We start from the raw sequence: 16,085 nt of genomic DNA on the forward strand, positions 1-16,085 counted from the left end.
TATAGACATACAACTATTCACTCATTCACAAATCATAAACAGACATGCAACCGTTCACTCATTCACAAAAATGAAACAGGTGTACAATTATTCACTCATTCACAAATCATAAACAGACGTACAACTATTCACCCTCTCATTCACAATCCATAGGGACATACAACTATTCACTCATTCATGTCATATATAGAGACAACCATTAACTCACTCGCACATCATGAGACATTTCACTCATTCAAACGTCATTTAGAGACATACAATTATTCACTCATTCACAAATCCTATATGGCAACATGCAACCATTCACCCTCTCATTCGCAATAAATACAGACAAGCTATTCACTCATTCACACGTCATAGATGACAATAATTCACTTTTTCATTCACAAATCATGTAGTCGTACAACCATTCACCCTCTCATTCATATAGACATACAGCCATTTATTCACAAATCATAAGCAATACTTTGATCACAATAAAATCAATGAGCGATCTGTCAAATGAGAAATGTACTCAGTTTTAAAAAAAAAATTGAAAATTCTCTTTTTTAAATCACCATTTCTCAACAATTTCTTGTTTCTGAGAGGATTTCCCGATTTTTATATTTTGACTGAAAAGGGTTATTTTAAAAATCCTAACCGTGGTTTTAATTTCAGCTGTTTATTTATTTATTTTATTTATTTTTTTTTTTAATTTGTACTGCCGATTGTACTTGTTTTTAGTTTTATCCACCCCACTTGTAGTTTTTAATTTGATCTCATTCTTACTTGTTTCGAGTTTTATCTACTGCTTCCGTACTGTCTTTAATTTAATCTCATTTGCACCTGTTTTTAGTTTATCTACTGTTTTTTTTTTTATTTCTACTGCCAATTGTACTTGTTTTTAGTTCTATCCACCCCCTTGTACTTTTTAATTTGATCTCATTTTTTACTTGTTTCGAGTTTTATCTACTGCTTCCGTACTGTCTTTAATTTACTCTAATTTTCACCTGTTTTTAGTTTATCTCCTGTTTTTTAATTTGATCTCATTTTATTGTGGTGCTGTGCTCTGCTTTGCTTGTAAACTTGTCGACCCTGAAAACGAGGGAGACCTCAGTGGTCTTACAAGTATAAATAAAGGTTTGAATGAATGAATGAATTTCACGTCTTTGTCTTGGAACGGGTGGAAGGCTCGCTGGTTCGCACCGTGGAACCAGCTGGTGGCAGCAAAGGCCCAAAAATGAAGACGTGGGACCCGACGCCTCCACCGGAAGGCGGCGAGCTGCTCCCAGACGCCAGGATCTCCACGACGACACGCCAACCAACTGAACCGACTGACAACGGTTCATTCATTCATTCATTCGTCACCCAGAAACAAGACTCAACTGGTGACTTTCATCGTTCCGTCAAAATCTGTGGACTTTTGGTTCCCCAAAAAAGGGGAATGGTGTTGTCGTCGCCGGGGCAACGACACCCGACAAGGACGGCCACGACGCTGGATGCGGCGTCTCTTGTCGCCATGTCAACCGAAGCCTCTTCGGCGCAGCTGTTTAGTACAGCGACTCGGGGTCACACGGGATTTAGGGGTGTTGGAAATCCATCGGACGCTGTGAGAAGACGTACGGCTAACACTGGGTTAGCCGTTTTTATACCCTGTTTTATACCCTCGTTACATCGAGCAGGAGCTCCCGAAATTCTGATTCGGTCTATTTCTCTCATGAATCATAACAGCGTCTTGGGAAAAACCAGCTCGGTGAGGTTGAAGGCGGATTTGGGATTTGAAACCGGGTTTCTTTCAGGTGCTACACAACATGCTAACGCGGAGGATGAAAAAACTGATCGGTGCAAAACCGCAGGTCTTTCACGCCCGACGGGTCGACGCCGCAAACTGGTGGATTTACTCGAGTATCGCAGTGTGTCGGCTGCCGACGGGTATCGCCAAAATGTTTTTTGCACTGTTTGCACTTCCCTTCTGCCTCCTATCTCAGTTATTCCCCACCCCATCCTTGCAATATTTACATTACTATATATTCTCTCCAGGACGAGTCTCTCACTTGTCATTTCCCACAAAAGGCACCTCTGTTTTTCTTCCTTATCTTTGTAAAATGCACTACAATTTATATATTATACTTAGTTTTGTACCCATTTCCTACGCATTGTTCCACGCATTGAGTTTCTGATTCAATCCTTTCCCCGGGCAGAACAAATAAACCCGATAAGAAACGATGACGGACTTCCTCCTACTGGCTTCAAAATGACAAAAAAAACAACAAAAAAAACGTCTTTCTCGATTTTGGCGGTTGCGAGCGTTTTTTTCCCGCCATCCGGACGACGACGACCACCAGACCTTCGGTTGCACCTCGGGGCCCGAAACCACCTGCTGAGGAATCGGTTGATAAACGGCCGCATCTCCCGGATCGACCCGGACCCGGCCCCGCGGTGACAAAACGACAAAGTAGAGGTTGGCGTGACAGTTACGCCTTCGGCGTTTTCCGCAGGGCCTCCAGCGCCGGGCGGCGGGTCGATCTTTACGCAACAACGGCTTGTGGTGAGATTCCCCCCGGCTCAGTGCTGGGACATCTGCCGGAAGGAGGCCAGCCACAGTGGGGACGTGCAGCAGCAGCAGCAGCAGCGGCGCGAAGCCACAGCGCAGGCCTGCGTTCAACCGCTGGCCGGGGCCTCAACAGTCTGTCGACACCATCGCACGCGACCAAACCCGTCCCCGTGACAACCTGAGGTGAACCCCGACGCCAACCATCGGCCCGGTCACCGCTCGACCCGGGCGCCGTCCGACGGCTGACGACGAGACGCGCTTTTTTCACTTCCGAGAAAAGTAGAATTTATTAGATATTTTTGTCCACTTCCGAAACGGCAGGTGAAACGTCAAGTTGACGGTGACGGCTTTTGCCGTCATGATGGAGTATTGCAAGGAATTTTTTTTTTTTTTTTTGAAGAGGCTCATCTTCCCTCGGAAAAATGAAATGACATTTTTAAAAGAACGTAAAGGAGAAAGGTGAAGGAAGGGCCTGTTCACGATTTGCAGATTTCACACTGGGAATGATGGTTGTAAAGCAGTCCAATGTTTAGATGAAAATCTGCAAAGTAGGATTTATACAGAAAAGCTTTATGACCTTTCCCACGCTCTTGTAAACATTTCCTATACTTGTAGGTTCACTGCCAGATACCTCAGAAGGTCCAGAAAGTTTGAGCGTAAAAGTAAGGGATGAAATAAATTCAAAACTTTCACAGGCACAACAGCGAAAAGTGACGCTTCGCACGTCGATGAGAAATGTACGAGAATGATGGTACATTTCTGAGCCAATCAGAGCCCGGGATACACGACAACATGCTCCGATTGAAAAGAATTGAAATAATAAATACGTAAAATATACATTCATATCGCAAATATCTGTGGCCTAAAAACCCCCACAAAATTAGATGAAAAATAAAAGTGACGCTATGAAAGGTGAACTGGCTAATAGATGTAAATGCATGAGAGTGAGTGCTTGTGTTTATAAGTGACGTGATTGTGAGTGAGTGAGTGAACGGTATTTATTGGATACAAACCGAAATAAAAGGTCGGTTTTCACCATTTTGTCGCTGTGAAACCCTGATATTAACCAGCAAAGGTTGTCCAAAGTCCGTAAAATAATCACAGGTATTGTGATACCTAAGAAAAACTTTTTGGTAAATCAGAAATGACTTGCCGTGTTCTTATTTTGCCGATCGAGATCTCCTGCTGCCAAGTCGTTTCAAAAAAATCCCCGGGGGAATAAATTATTTCGGAAATAATTTGAGATACCGGAGTGAACGCGAGTCTCTGCCGTTTTTCATTTTGGCGGTTTGCAAGCTTTCTGTATTTCATCCTGGTGTTTTCTGACGTAAATTGCATTCAAGAAACCTATTTCCACGCGCTGATGATGAAAATAGCTACTTTCGGAGTTTCTCATTTCAAGGTGCGGCAAACGTTAACGCTTCCAGTGATTATCCGGTACCGGAGAGCGCGGCAGTCAGGAGGGGAAACGTTTGTATGAGACGAATGTTTTATTTACAGATGTGACATGGTTTCCTGCCGCTGAGGGCGAACTGGCTCATCTCCGGAACACACATGCTATTCTAAAACATGTACAGAAGGGAAAAATAAAAGAAGGCAACTCTTGAGAAAAAAAAAAAACAAAAAAAAAACCGCGACTCTTTCCGACAGCTCCGCCGGATCCCGATCGATTAATAATCACGCCGCCTCCTCAGAAAGCGCGAAATCAAGGGCCGGAAATCAAAACCTCCTATCTGCAAATTTTTTCGATTTTGGGTTTTTGCATTGAATGGTTTTCTGTCTATCGGCAAGATAATCCCGCCTTTTCTTTTGACATAAATGTCACATGACAAAACTCTTATGTGCACAATGAAGCAGGAAAAATTAGGAAAAAAAAACACTTATCTGCATTTCTATGTTAAAGTATAACATAGAAATATAGTCAGTGAACAATAGAATATTCTTGCATATCTTTAACAAAGACAAACTATAATCAAATGAAACGTCTTTTTCATTTCCTGAAAAAAGTGTTTTTTTCCCCCAGATAGGAGGTTTTGCATTCCAGCCATCGAAATGCTTTTCCCCGGATTTAAGGCCCCCGGCTCGAAAAAGGTCATGGGAGAAGCCGGCGGGACCCGTCCACGCATCTGCATCAGGAAATTCTGCTTTTATTTCAAAGCGCCGTCGCTTGCGGGTAATAAATGTTGAACGGCGGTCGGAGTGGGCGGCTGGACTGCTTTTGAATGTCACGGTGAGGGTGACCTTTTTTTTTGGATAGGAAACATGAACTTTTTTTTTTTTTTTTTGTGAAATAACAGGGAGGTTATAGTTCCCCGAGCCGCGCGATTGGTTATTTTCATCCGATCCGGAAGCCTTTCCCTTCCAGAGTGCATTAGCGGGAATGGATGGCAGAGGCGGCGGACGGAAATAAAAGCGGCGAACCAAGTTGAGGATTTTGACCTCCGTTGGAAAAAAACGAACAAATGCACCGACTCCTCGGGCAGCCGCCGTGACAGCGGGTCTGCGCGGGAAGCCAAACGGCGATTTCCTGCTTCTGCCTCGTGCCGAATGTTTATTTGTGTCTGGAAACCTGGGAACCCGAGAGGACGGCTTGTCCGACGCCGCACGCCGCTTTATTTATTTGACGGGCCTCTCCCGGATTGACGCCTCCATCGGCGCTTTTGGATTTTTCGCCAAAGGAACCGAGATGAAATAGCGTGCGCGGCGTCGGGGCTCTCGAAGCGATAAGCCGTGCTTTGTCGGCGCGAGGAGAACGTAAAACGCGCTCTTAAAATGTTCGTTTTTTGAATGGAGTTTGGTACGCGCTGGTCCTCCGCGGTGGTTCGGTTACATCTGGTACGAGTTACTTGTCTTGACCGCGCGTCGCGTCTTCTGACATCGCGTGCGAACGCGAGCGAAAAGAAAACGTTTTCCGGCTCGCCGTGTCACTTCGTTAAAAAAAAAAAAAAAAAAAAAGTCATTAATAAATGTTGCGTTTTCAGGTCACAGTGTCTTTTCTTTTTTTTTTTTTTCCTGATGTTACAGAGAATTCTATTTCCAGCAAGCAAAACCAATAAACCCTCTGAGGCATCATTCATGAGCAGAATTAACAGAACGTCATGCTAATTTGACGGCTCTCGGAGAACCTCGCTAGTCAAAGAGGCTACTGTTAAACACTAACTGCCAATCAGGCTGCCGAAACAGCCGCGTCCATTGTTAGGGGGGGGAGTCGTGTCGGGGCTGCAGATGTTTCCCAGAATCCCCCCCCGGGGCGGTCGGGACGCCGCGCATGAGGACGGAGCGTGCCCGCCGCCGTGTCGTCGGGACGGACGCTTGGCTCCGGGCTCGGCGCAGGTGAAGGTGCGAGGCGACCGGTCTCGGCGCTACGTGTGTCGGAAGCGGTGGTGCGCGGGTGGAGGTGGCGGGCGGAGGTGGCGATGGAGGGGGTTTAAGGCGGAGCGTCGGCTCGGAGGCTCGCTGACTCACTCTCCCTTGAAATGAGGACGCCGCTTCTCCTTGAACGCGGCCAAACCCTCCAGCCGGTCTTTGGTGGGGATCACCTTGGAGACGACACAAAGCGGATCAGCGCTTTTGTCCGGAGGTGCCGATCGCTATTCTCTGTTTACGAGCGCAAAACACGCTCTATGTTCACGCTCTTTCTCTTTTTTTTTTAAATAGAATAAAAATAAAAAGCCGTCCGTTAAAACCGCAACTGCTGCAAAACGCCTCCTTCCAATTGTTTTTTTTATTTCTGCCAAATTTTACCGGAACGTTTTCAGAAAGGGTCAAAATCTTTGGACGAAAAAATTTCCATCACTGTCCAGATTTTAATATCTGATGTAAAAATGTAAATTTGTCAATGGGCTACATAGAATGGTTATGAATAATAATAATAATATAATAACTTCTATTTGAATTATTTATTTTTAATAACACACCTGTATATATATGAATAACAATAAATATATAAAAATATAATATAAATATTCATAGTAGCTGGGTACTAAAAAAAACAAAGAAAAATTGGAATACAAAAAACAAGAAACAAATGACATATAATAAAAAATAAATAAATAACATTTTTTAAAAATAAGTTCTTGTTCTCGTTGCGTTTTGTGAGCTGCACAGCAAGCTAAATGTTATATCTGCACGACCAACACTTTACATATTTATAATAATGTTTCCACGACCGTTCTTTTTATTCAATACATATCTAAATGAGGACAGCGAAATAAGAATTTCATCGTACCGGGAAACACGTTTTCCACGCTGAATACAATTCAGTATCTTGAATCTCTCGAATGTTACACGTTTCTCTTCTTTTTAATGTCACGCAATTTATGTCGTATCTTAATTTTCCAATCCTTTGCATCCTCCGCTTTCACAACAACTAACTTCGTATCCCCTCTCGCTGCGTCCGTAAACCTTCCTCTAGACCAGGGACGTCAAACTCCTTTTCCACATCGGCATAACGGCGGCCCTCAAAGGGTAACGTTAGGAGTATAAATAGAACTAAAGGAACCGAACGTAACATAAATGTAACTCGTCCTTCGTGTTAAATAACTGACTAAATTACTCATTCAAATCTAAAATGTGACCCATGCATTCCCATCTTTCTTGAAGCAGCCTTCCATCTGCGTCAACTTTTCTCCTCCTGGACATTTAGGGATCATTTATTTCTCACATTTCCCACAATGACGCCGTCATTTTGTAACGTGATCGGCATGAATTGTGGGAAATGTAGTTTATGCTTAATGCACACATTTGATTTGTTTATTTTCGGACAAATCGGACCTTTTAAGAAGTTCTAGCGGGCCACATAAAATGAAATGGCGGGCCATATTTGGCCCGCAGGCCTGGAGTTTGACACGTGCGCTACAGACCTCCTGCATAGTTTGTACTGTTATGTTTTTGTACTTGGCACAACAATTTCCTTCGGGATTTATAAAGTTGTTCTCATCTCATCTCATAGCAGCTCTAATTCCAGCATCCGTCTTCCGATACACAGGACCGTCTCAGAAAATTAGAATATTGCAATAACGTTCTTTATGTTCTGTGATGCAATTACAAAAAAGCAAAAATGTCATACATTCTGGATTCATTACAAATCAACTGAAACATTGCAAGCCTTTTACTGTATTAATATTTGCTGATTATGGCCTACATCTTAAGAAAACTCAAAAATCCTATCTCAAAATATCACGAAATAGTAATTTTTGTTTTTTTAATTTTTTTTCGAGACAGTCCTGTATTCCTCCTCTCAGTCTGGCTTCTCTGACCTTTTCTCCAAAACATCCTTCCTGATTCAACCCATCTTCATCTCCTGTCTCCTCATCAATGCTCATATTGGAAACACCGTCTTCGCGACCGTTATTTCCGATCGATGGGCCGCACCTCGGACGGCAAAGTAAGGATTTCATTGTACGGGGAAACACGATTAACACTTTGAATCTCTTCTTTTTACGTCGTGTATTACCGTATTTTCCGGACTATAAGTCACGTTTTTTTTCATAGTTTGGTGGGGGGTGCGACTTATACTCTGGAGCGACTTTTGTGTGAAATTTTGAACACATTATTACCGGTACCGGTATATAATTTCACATGTTTTCACATTGAACCGCAAGAGGGCGCTATAGTCCTGCGATAATAATTTCAACATTGGCGAAGAACTTAACAAAAACAACACCGAAAAGGAAATCGTATTCTGCTGATTACAAGCCGCAAGTAGTAAAATATGCAGCCGAAAACAGTAATCGAGCTGCAGAGAGAAAGTTTGGAGTTAGCGAGAAGCTATTTTAGTTACCGGATATTTGGAGTGACACGGATGGTTTGGGTAAACTTCTTATCATGTTATTTATGCTAGAGTTATCGGAATAACTGTTAGTATGTTATGTTAACATACCACGCACTTTCTCAGTTGTGTCATGTAATGTAAGCATAGCGTTCAGCCTGTTGTTGCCTCTATTCTATTTTTATTTTAAATTGTTCGTCATTAAAATTTTAAATAACACATCTGTTCTTGGTGTTGTATTTTATTATATAAATCCCCCCCCCCCCAAAATGCGACTTATACTCCAGTGTGACTTATGTATGTTTTTTTCGTTCTTTATTATGCGTTTTCGGCTGGTGCGACATATAATCCGGAGCGACGTATAGTCCCAAAAATACGGTATATGATGTATATCGCCCGCAATGCTGTTAAACGGTTACATTTCCCCGCCGTGTGATCAATAAAGCCTAACTTATGTTATCTTAAGCTCAGTTCGGGACAATTCGACCGCCGCCAACGCTCACCTGGGCGTAGCAGGCTTCTTCGATGGCCAGCCCCGTGGACAGATCCACCTGGAAGACAAGACAGTGTCTTTTGAGCCGGGAGGTTTCCGTTTCCAACACGGACGCCGGCCTCCGTGTCATTTAATCGCGGTGAAAAGCGGGAGCCCAGAGTTTGGACCGTGTCGAATGTGACCTTTGAGCTACTGGGCATATTTATTAATGCATGTTTGTGTAACGTTTAACATCCATTTCAACTGTTCTTGTGTAACGTACCGTAATTTTCGGATTAGAAACCGCTCCTTTTTTTTTTTTTTTTTTTCACTGCAGCTTAAACAATGACGCGGCTAATTTGTGGATTTTTAAAAACATTTAGCCTCCTCGTTTGGAAATTACCGTGATATTCTGAGGCCGTTCAATTCCGATGACTTCATGGATGGTTGGATGAAAAAAAAACACCATAATTTCCAGTTCATATTTGTGGATGTTATCGGTATGTATTGAATTAAAAGTTAAAAAAAAACAAAACTTTCTGCGTAAATATCTCATGTCGCAACGTGGACACCTGCAGCTTACAGACAAGTGTGGCCTTTATATGTACATATATTTTAGTTTTTTATTTGGCTGGCTTATACTAAACTTACTTTTACATCCATAGTTCCTGTCAACTACATTTAATGCACATATCCATCTGTGTAATATGTTATCTATAAATCACCTGTAAATGATTGACGTACGATGCACATACTGTTAATTTATGTATCATATCTCCTGCTCTTTAGCACATCTAGTTAAATGCTGAACGGCGTTTGCACTCGTGCGATGACAATAAAATCGGATCTAATCTAATCTAGAAGCCGTGACTGGGTGACCTCTCCGCGCAGGATCACATGCAAACTGTTTTTTTTTTTTCTTTTCCTGGAGACGTGGCCGTGAGACGTGGTGCGATTTTCTCTTAAAATCTCATTTCGCCTCCGTTCACGCGTGTCTGAAAATAGGCCGTCGGAACGAGGATATTTTTGCGCGCCTTTTGAAAAAAAAAAAAAAAAAAAAACCCCGTCAGGACTTCCTGGCTGGAGAGCGGTGACTCAGCTCGGAAAAGGCGATTGACAAATCTGTCGCGCAAAGACCTCTTGGCTCGGTCGCTCCGAATGAAATCCCTCGTTCACGATACTTTGGCGGGAAACCAAAAGCTCAGGCGTCTGGTGACCCCGAACCGGCGCGGCGTCGGTCGGCCTGGCGGAGCGACGCATCCCACATCTATTCCCATTTCCGCGACAGCTGCTCCGATACTGGTATCAGAAATGCTTTCTGCGCCGACTAAAAATAGGCGACCTGTATTCACGAGACATGCAAGTCGCCGTGCTCGGTTGAGGACGTGATACCGCGGAGACTAAATTAAAAAAAAAAATAAAAAAAATAAAAAACAAATGATGAATAAATAAATCACGCCAGTGGCTCTTCCTTGAGTATAACAATTGTAAAAAAAAAAAATCAAAAACGGGTAATTAAGAATTGCTCGGTTGAGGACTTGATACCGCGGAGACTAAATAAAAAATAAAAAAAAATTTTTAAAAAATGACGAATGAATAAATCCCGCCAGTGGCTCTTCCTTGAGTATAACAATTGTAAAAAAAAAAAAAAAATTAATTAAAAATTTCGCTTCGCGATACAGGCCTGAAAACATGCAGCCGAAGCATTTATTGATTTGCGTCGATTTCTCCGACTTACCTCTATGCCCTGGTTGATCGCCAGCTTGGCCATCCTGACTGCGATTGGACCCTGGTGGGGGGTTTTTGAGGGGTGCAGGAGGGGGGGGAGAAAACAATGAATGAACAAATGGGATAAATTACATTTGTTCCATCAGCTGGGTTTACTGAACGCCAGATGTCTGTTCCAGCGGCGGCGATTTGACTTGCAAATGAATCGTGTTGTTTACAGTCGCGTCTGAACTGTTTTGTTGAGTAAAAGGTCTGTGTTGTGGGCAGCTTAAAAAAAAAAAACAATAAAAAAACAAACATGAAATTGCTTGAAAATTGGCAAGAAACTTTTTGTTTAGCAATCATCCTGTGCTTTTCGTTTTTTTTTGTTTTTTTTTGCTATAACACCTTGTTCCACCCGGTAGCTCATTGTGAAATAGCAACAACACAACTTCATGTAACATTTCGTAACTCTATTTTCTCGTAAAACACATTAAATTTCCACGCTATAAGGAAGTGAAATGCTACGACTCGACTCCCGCCCCATAAAAAACACATCGTTTTTTTTTTTGTACGTTTTTAAAATTCAAAAAATATAATTTGTCAAGAACAAATAATGTACAGAAATTAATACATAATTAAAGACAATGTAAAGAAATAAACTGAGGAGTTTGGGGAATTTTTCCGTTTGGCGCTTGAGCGATTAACTTAACTTACTGGCTACACCATTAATGCTACAATATATCGCTAAATGTAACTAGCACACTTTGCTACACTTTACGGCTGAACTTCATGTAGTGATGGAGTGAATTCCGCTGCTCTTTTTAACCCTCTCAGGCTCAAATTAAGTTGTAGTTGCAGGAAAAATCTGATATTTGGCTGTCGCAAATCTGCAACATCTGCCTGGAGAAGGTTAAAACAATCCAACTGTCCCCGGCCGGCTGTGAAAGACTTTTTTCGACGCATCGTCCGTCGACGTTCCCGCCGTCTGATGCACAAAATCCCCATTAGCATCTTAACTCAGCCGTCGGCTCGTATCACAGAGTGAAAAAACCCCACCAAGTGGCGGCTTGTGTCTGGAAAAACCTGTACGTCGAGTTTCCACTGTATCATAACATCAATCCGGCTGAATTTCATTTCACAAAACCGCAAAAGGTTAGGATTGTTTACAGTGAACAGATGAACCAAAGCTGACTGTCGGGTCACCGTGTTTGGATTACCATCAAGCCCGTGAAGCTTGGGAGGCTACACAAAGTTTGTTGCGCTAATATTATCATGAATAACTTTGCGGAAAATGCGGGGAGCTGCGGCGAGATGTCGAGAAGAAAAAAAAAAGGAAAACGAGTCAGACCTGAGGGTTGATCTCCCGAGCGAGCTCCAGAGCCCGCAGGTAGGCGGCGTCCCCGCTGTTATTCTGCACCACAGAGTGACTGACCAGACCCAGGCGGCTCGCCTCGCGTCCGTCCACCACCCGGGCGGCGAAGATCAGCTCCTTGGCCTGAGACACGCCGATGGCCCTGGGGAGACGCTGAGTGCCACCTGCGCGGGACGGGAGGCGTGCGACGGATGATGCCGACGTGCGGAACACTATTAGCGGAGTAGCTCTTCTGGCGTCCCGCTACACGTATCATAAACCCGTCGATAGCGTGGCGAGATCTGTGTGAAAACTCCTGGGACGATTCAAACAAAAACCTACCTGCTCCGGGAATGATAGCGAGCTTTGTCTCCACCAGACCCATCTTCGCCGTGTCGGCTAGAAGGATGACAGAATTATCGTTACTGAAAAAGACTGACAGGGTGTCAGTAAATATAACACATGAATAACAGTGTAGCCAGACAGGATCCCTCATTAAAGAATCGGTAATAATGATACCACATTTTCCACACTATAAGGCGCACCGGATTATAAGGCGCACCTTCAATGAATGGCCTATTTCAAAAATATTTTCATATATAAGGCGCGCTGCATTATAAGGCGCATAGAATAGAAGCTACAGTAGTGGCTGGGGTTCCGTTATGCATCCGCTAGATGAAGCTGCGCTAAAGGGAATGTCACCAAAACAGTCAGATAAGTCAGTCAAACTTTATGAATAGAATAAAAACCAACGTTCTGACGACTCCGTTCCCTCCCAAAACAAGTGCATTCACAATACGGTACCGTACGTACCAGTAGCTCTTACCGGTATTTGCGCCGCCTTCGTTCAAACAATGTATTTCCAACTCCATTTGTCACAGTTCAAAGTGTTTCATAAAACGAAAGCACAAAGAAGGACCGCCTCTAAATTTGTTAATGTTCATGTCGCTAGCTAGCGCCGTTGCCGTCATTGGAATTGTGACTGTAGAGACGCTTCTTCTTGCTGCTCTCTGTTCGACAACCCACTGCTCGAGTTTGTCCTTTAACCTTTGCCATCTCGCTTTGTTTCCTTGGAAACTCTGTTTAGTCTTCTTTACTCGCTCATCTTGTTGCTTCCTCCACTTCTCACCATTGATTCGTTAATGTTGAATTCTCTCACCGATGCTCTATTCCCGTGTTCTACTGCGTGACTGATCGCCTTGAGTTTAAACTCTGCGTCGTAAGCGTGTCTCTTGAAAGGTGCCATTTTGGGGTCTTTTCACACACACAAGTGGTGTGGGACTGGAATTCCCCTTTACCGTTTTTACCGCTGCTACTTCGGCGACACACACACACACACACACACACACACACACGGAAATGAAAATGCAGGCTTTGCGCAGTCGTATATCCCAGCGTGCACCGCGCGCGGCATCTTCTACTTCTTGCGGCTCAATATTGATCCATATATAAGGCGCACTGGATTATAAGGCGCACTGTCGGTTTTTGAGAGGATAACAGGTGCGCCTTATAGTGTGGACAACAGGGTAATTAAAATCACACTGGCTCTTACAGGCAATTCTGATGTCGCATGCGAGCGCCATCTCCAGCCCTCCCCCGAGGGCCGCTCCGTCGATCGCCGCTATCGTCGGCATCGGCAGGTTACCTGCGGAGGGGAGACGTGCGACCGGTCAAAATGTTATCAACGTTATCGGCGAGGGGAACCGCTGGGCTGGACGGCGAAAGCGTCAGACAGCGCTGCGCGGTGAGCACTGGATTGAAAAGCAAACGAGCGTTCGGTGGTCAGGCTGTCCGGCGTTGAGTCCTTACCCAGTTCTGTGATGAGTGCTCGCGCCTTGGACACGAAAGGTCCCACCTCACTCTGGTGCATCTTGGCTCGCTCTTTCAGATCGGCGCCTGCAGGACAAACACCGGTGTCATGCCAGCTTCGCGATACACACACTTACAGGACTGTCTCAGAATATTTGAATATTGTGATAAAGTTCTTTATCTTCTGTAATGCAATTAAAAAAAAAAAAAAAACCCTCTTCATCACCATAATCACCAATATTAAAATAATAAAATAATAAAAGGCTTGCAATATTTCAGTTGATTTGTAATGAATCCAGAATGTATGACATTTTTGTTTTTGTAATTGCATTACAGAAGATAAAGAACTTTATTGCAATATTCTAATTTTCTGAGACAGTCCTGTACACGCACATCATGTCTGCTAATCCCATGCATTATCTTTTACTCAATCTCTTTTTTATTATTTACAAGAAATTACAAACAGATGAGAGAAGAACTAGAATAAAAGTGTCGATATTTTACCAGCGCAGAAGATCCCGGGGACGACACTGCAAAGAATTACACTTCGCACTCTATTATCTTTTTTGATATTTTCCACTGCCTCAGACATCTGAAAGACAAATAAAAAAAAAAAAGGAGGGGAAAAAAAAAAAAGATAGTATTTCTTTCCAAACATCTCAAATATTTCAAAGGGAACTCAAATGTGATACTTGCACTTTTACCATTTTAACCAGGTTTTTGCTGATGGCATTCTTGGCTTTTGGCCGGTTTAGCCCGACAACTACGATACCTGGAAAACAGCGTGAGAGCCTTGGTGAGGAGCAACGTGTGGGTTGAAAGAACAGCCTGATAATATCATTTATCAAGAATGGGCGCTTCTCTCAGCAGCCCGGGGTTGCCATGGATATGTCTCTGTTCCCGTCAGACTCTAAGCCTGGATTTAGTTCCTTTAACAGGACACAATCGCAGTTTCAGCGCGTACCCTCGTTTCCAATTTGCAGCTCGGTGCAGCAGGGTAATAGAAACTAAGACCCTAATAAGTCCGAGGTCTTCTTTTGTTCCCAAAATGGCACTCGTCGCCCCCCCTCGAGACGGGGCAATTAAATCCAAATTCAAATCCGACACTCTTAAACGTCGTGTTCTGTTCAATTTAGCAAATATGATCGGGAGTGACCGCGCTAATGGACTTAGAAGTTAGTCTGCATGACAAAGAGCAAAGTCGGGGGCCTGTGCAGAACTGACGTACAAAAACAGAGACCTCATACTTTCCAGGCAAGCCAACAGAAGTATGTTTAAAAAGGCAGTCATTTCTTTTTCAGCTTCAGCGGGAGACAGAACTTAAGAAAATGAATAGATATATAAAAAATACATTTTTAGAACACTGAACGTGACCCGTCCCGTTCTTGCAGTTGGGTGTTTGCACGATATGTCACCATTCCTGTGCATTGGGACCAAAGGTTACAAACCGGACGACTTGGATCTTTGACCCCTGAGGCCTGACAATATGAGATCGATGGTTTCACCAGAAAGATCAACACAGGTACACGGTACAGATGATGTCAGCTTGTTCTCATTCCAACACAAACACGATCCGAGTGTCTCAAAGTGGGTAATCGCTTGTTACTGACATTCAAACACAACCCTACCCGACAAGGCTCAGCCAATAAAGTTCAAGACTACTCTTAAAACTACACATCAGTCATTTTGGCTCAATCATTATTGCTGTGAAATGTGAAAAAAGGAGTGACTTAATTAATTAAAAAAAAAAAACACACACAAAAAAAACTTGATATACAATTCCATCCACGTCACAGGAAGTTGAGCTTGGGGTTGTGACGTCACAGCATACCTTGTTAGCCTAGCGCCGATGCTAACGCCCCCTCCCCCGACACGGTTTCCCATAGGCCCCCACGGCCAGGGCACTTCCGGGTTCATACCATTGCCCTTGGGAAATGGGGGGTGTTTTCCCGACCGCCCGCGGTGACTCTGGACTCACCGGCGTCCTCTCCGTCCAGGTACTTCACCCGCAGGTCGTCCTTCGCCTCCGAGCTGTACTGCCGCGTCGCCAACCGGTGCCCGAGGAGGCGAGGCGAGGCTCCGACGGCGCCGGGGACAGCGTAGCGGGTCGGGCCGCGGTAGGCGGATGACACCAACGCCAGCCGGCCCGCGGCGACCTCCGCGTCCGCCAAGTGTGCCCGGAGGAGCCGCTGCAGAGCTCCGCGTCCCGCCAGGACCGCCATGCTGGACGAGGCTGACTCTCAACTCTGAACCGAGTCACGTGTTCCGGTCACGTGGTGTCCCTGCTGCCCGGGAACAAAAAGTCATAATTAATAAATGTATATTTTTATTTTTTAGTTACATCTTTGCCCTCATCTTTAGATAAATGACAACAGTTCTAAAAAACTTTTTCCCCCGAACATTAAAAAAAAACAGGTTGGCAAGAAAAAGTCATACGAAG

At 43.9% G+C, this 16,085-nt stretch overlaps 1 protein-coding gene across 1 annotated transcript; it reads right to left on the minus strand.

Annotated features, from left to right (window-relative positions):
- Positions 1-4,004: 4,004 nt before the first annotated feature.
- Positions 4,005-16,085, minus strand: auh (AU RNA binding protein/enoyl-CoA hydratase). The gene is made up of 10 exons (XM_086170692.1): positions 15,624-16,085; positions 14,350-14,417; positions 14,150-14,237; positions 13,646-13,732; positions 13,389-13,481; positions 12,179-12,235; positions 11,834-12,021; positions 10,514-10,564; positions 8,807-8,854; positions 4,005-6,072 (listed from the first exon to the last, which is right to left on the minus strand). Exons 1-10 carry the CDS (start codon positions 15,865-15,867, stop codon positions 5,995-5,997), a joined length of 1,002 nt encoding a protein of 333 aa, XP_086026818.1. The 5' UTR covers positions 15,868-16,085; the 3' UTR covers positions 4,005-5,994.

Source organism: Fistularia commersonii, chromosome 23 (assembly GCF_037954325.1).
Source record: "Fistularia commersonii isolate RoL2024-O1a breed Wild chromosome 23, RoL_Fcom_v1.0, whole genome shotgun sequence".
NCBI lineage: Eukaryota > Metazoa > Chordata > Actinopteri > Syngnathiformes > Fistulariidae > Fistularia > Fistularia commersonii.

Coding starts and splice junctions, on each gene's coding strand:
- auh (XM_086170692.1), bottom strand. CDS start 15,867: ATGGCGGTCCTGGCGGGACGCGGAGCTCTGCAGCGGCTCCTCCGGGCA. Junction 13,733..14,149: donor CCCCGGGATCTTCTGCGCTG/GTAAAATATCGA, acceptor TTTGTCCTGCAG/GCGCCGATCTGAAAGAGCGA. Junction 12,022..12,178: donor CGCTATCATTCCCGGAGCAG/GTAGGTTTTTGT, acceptor CGTCCCGCGCAG/GTGGCACTCAGCGTCTCCCC.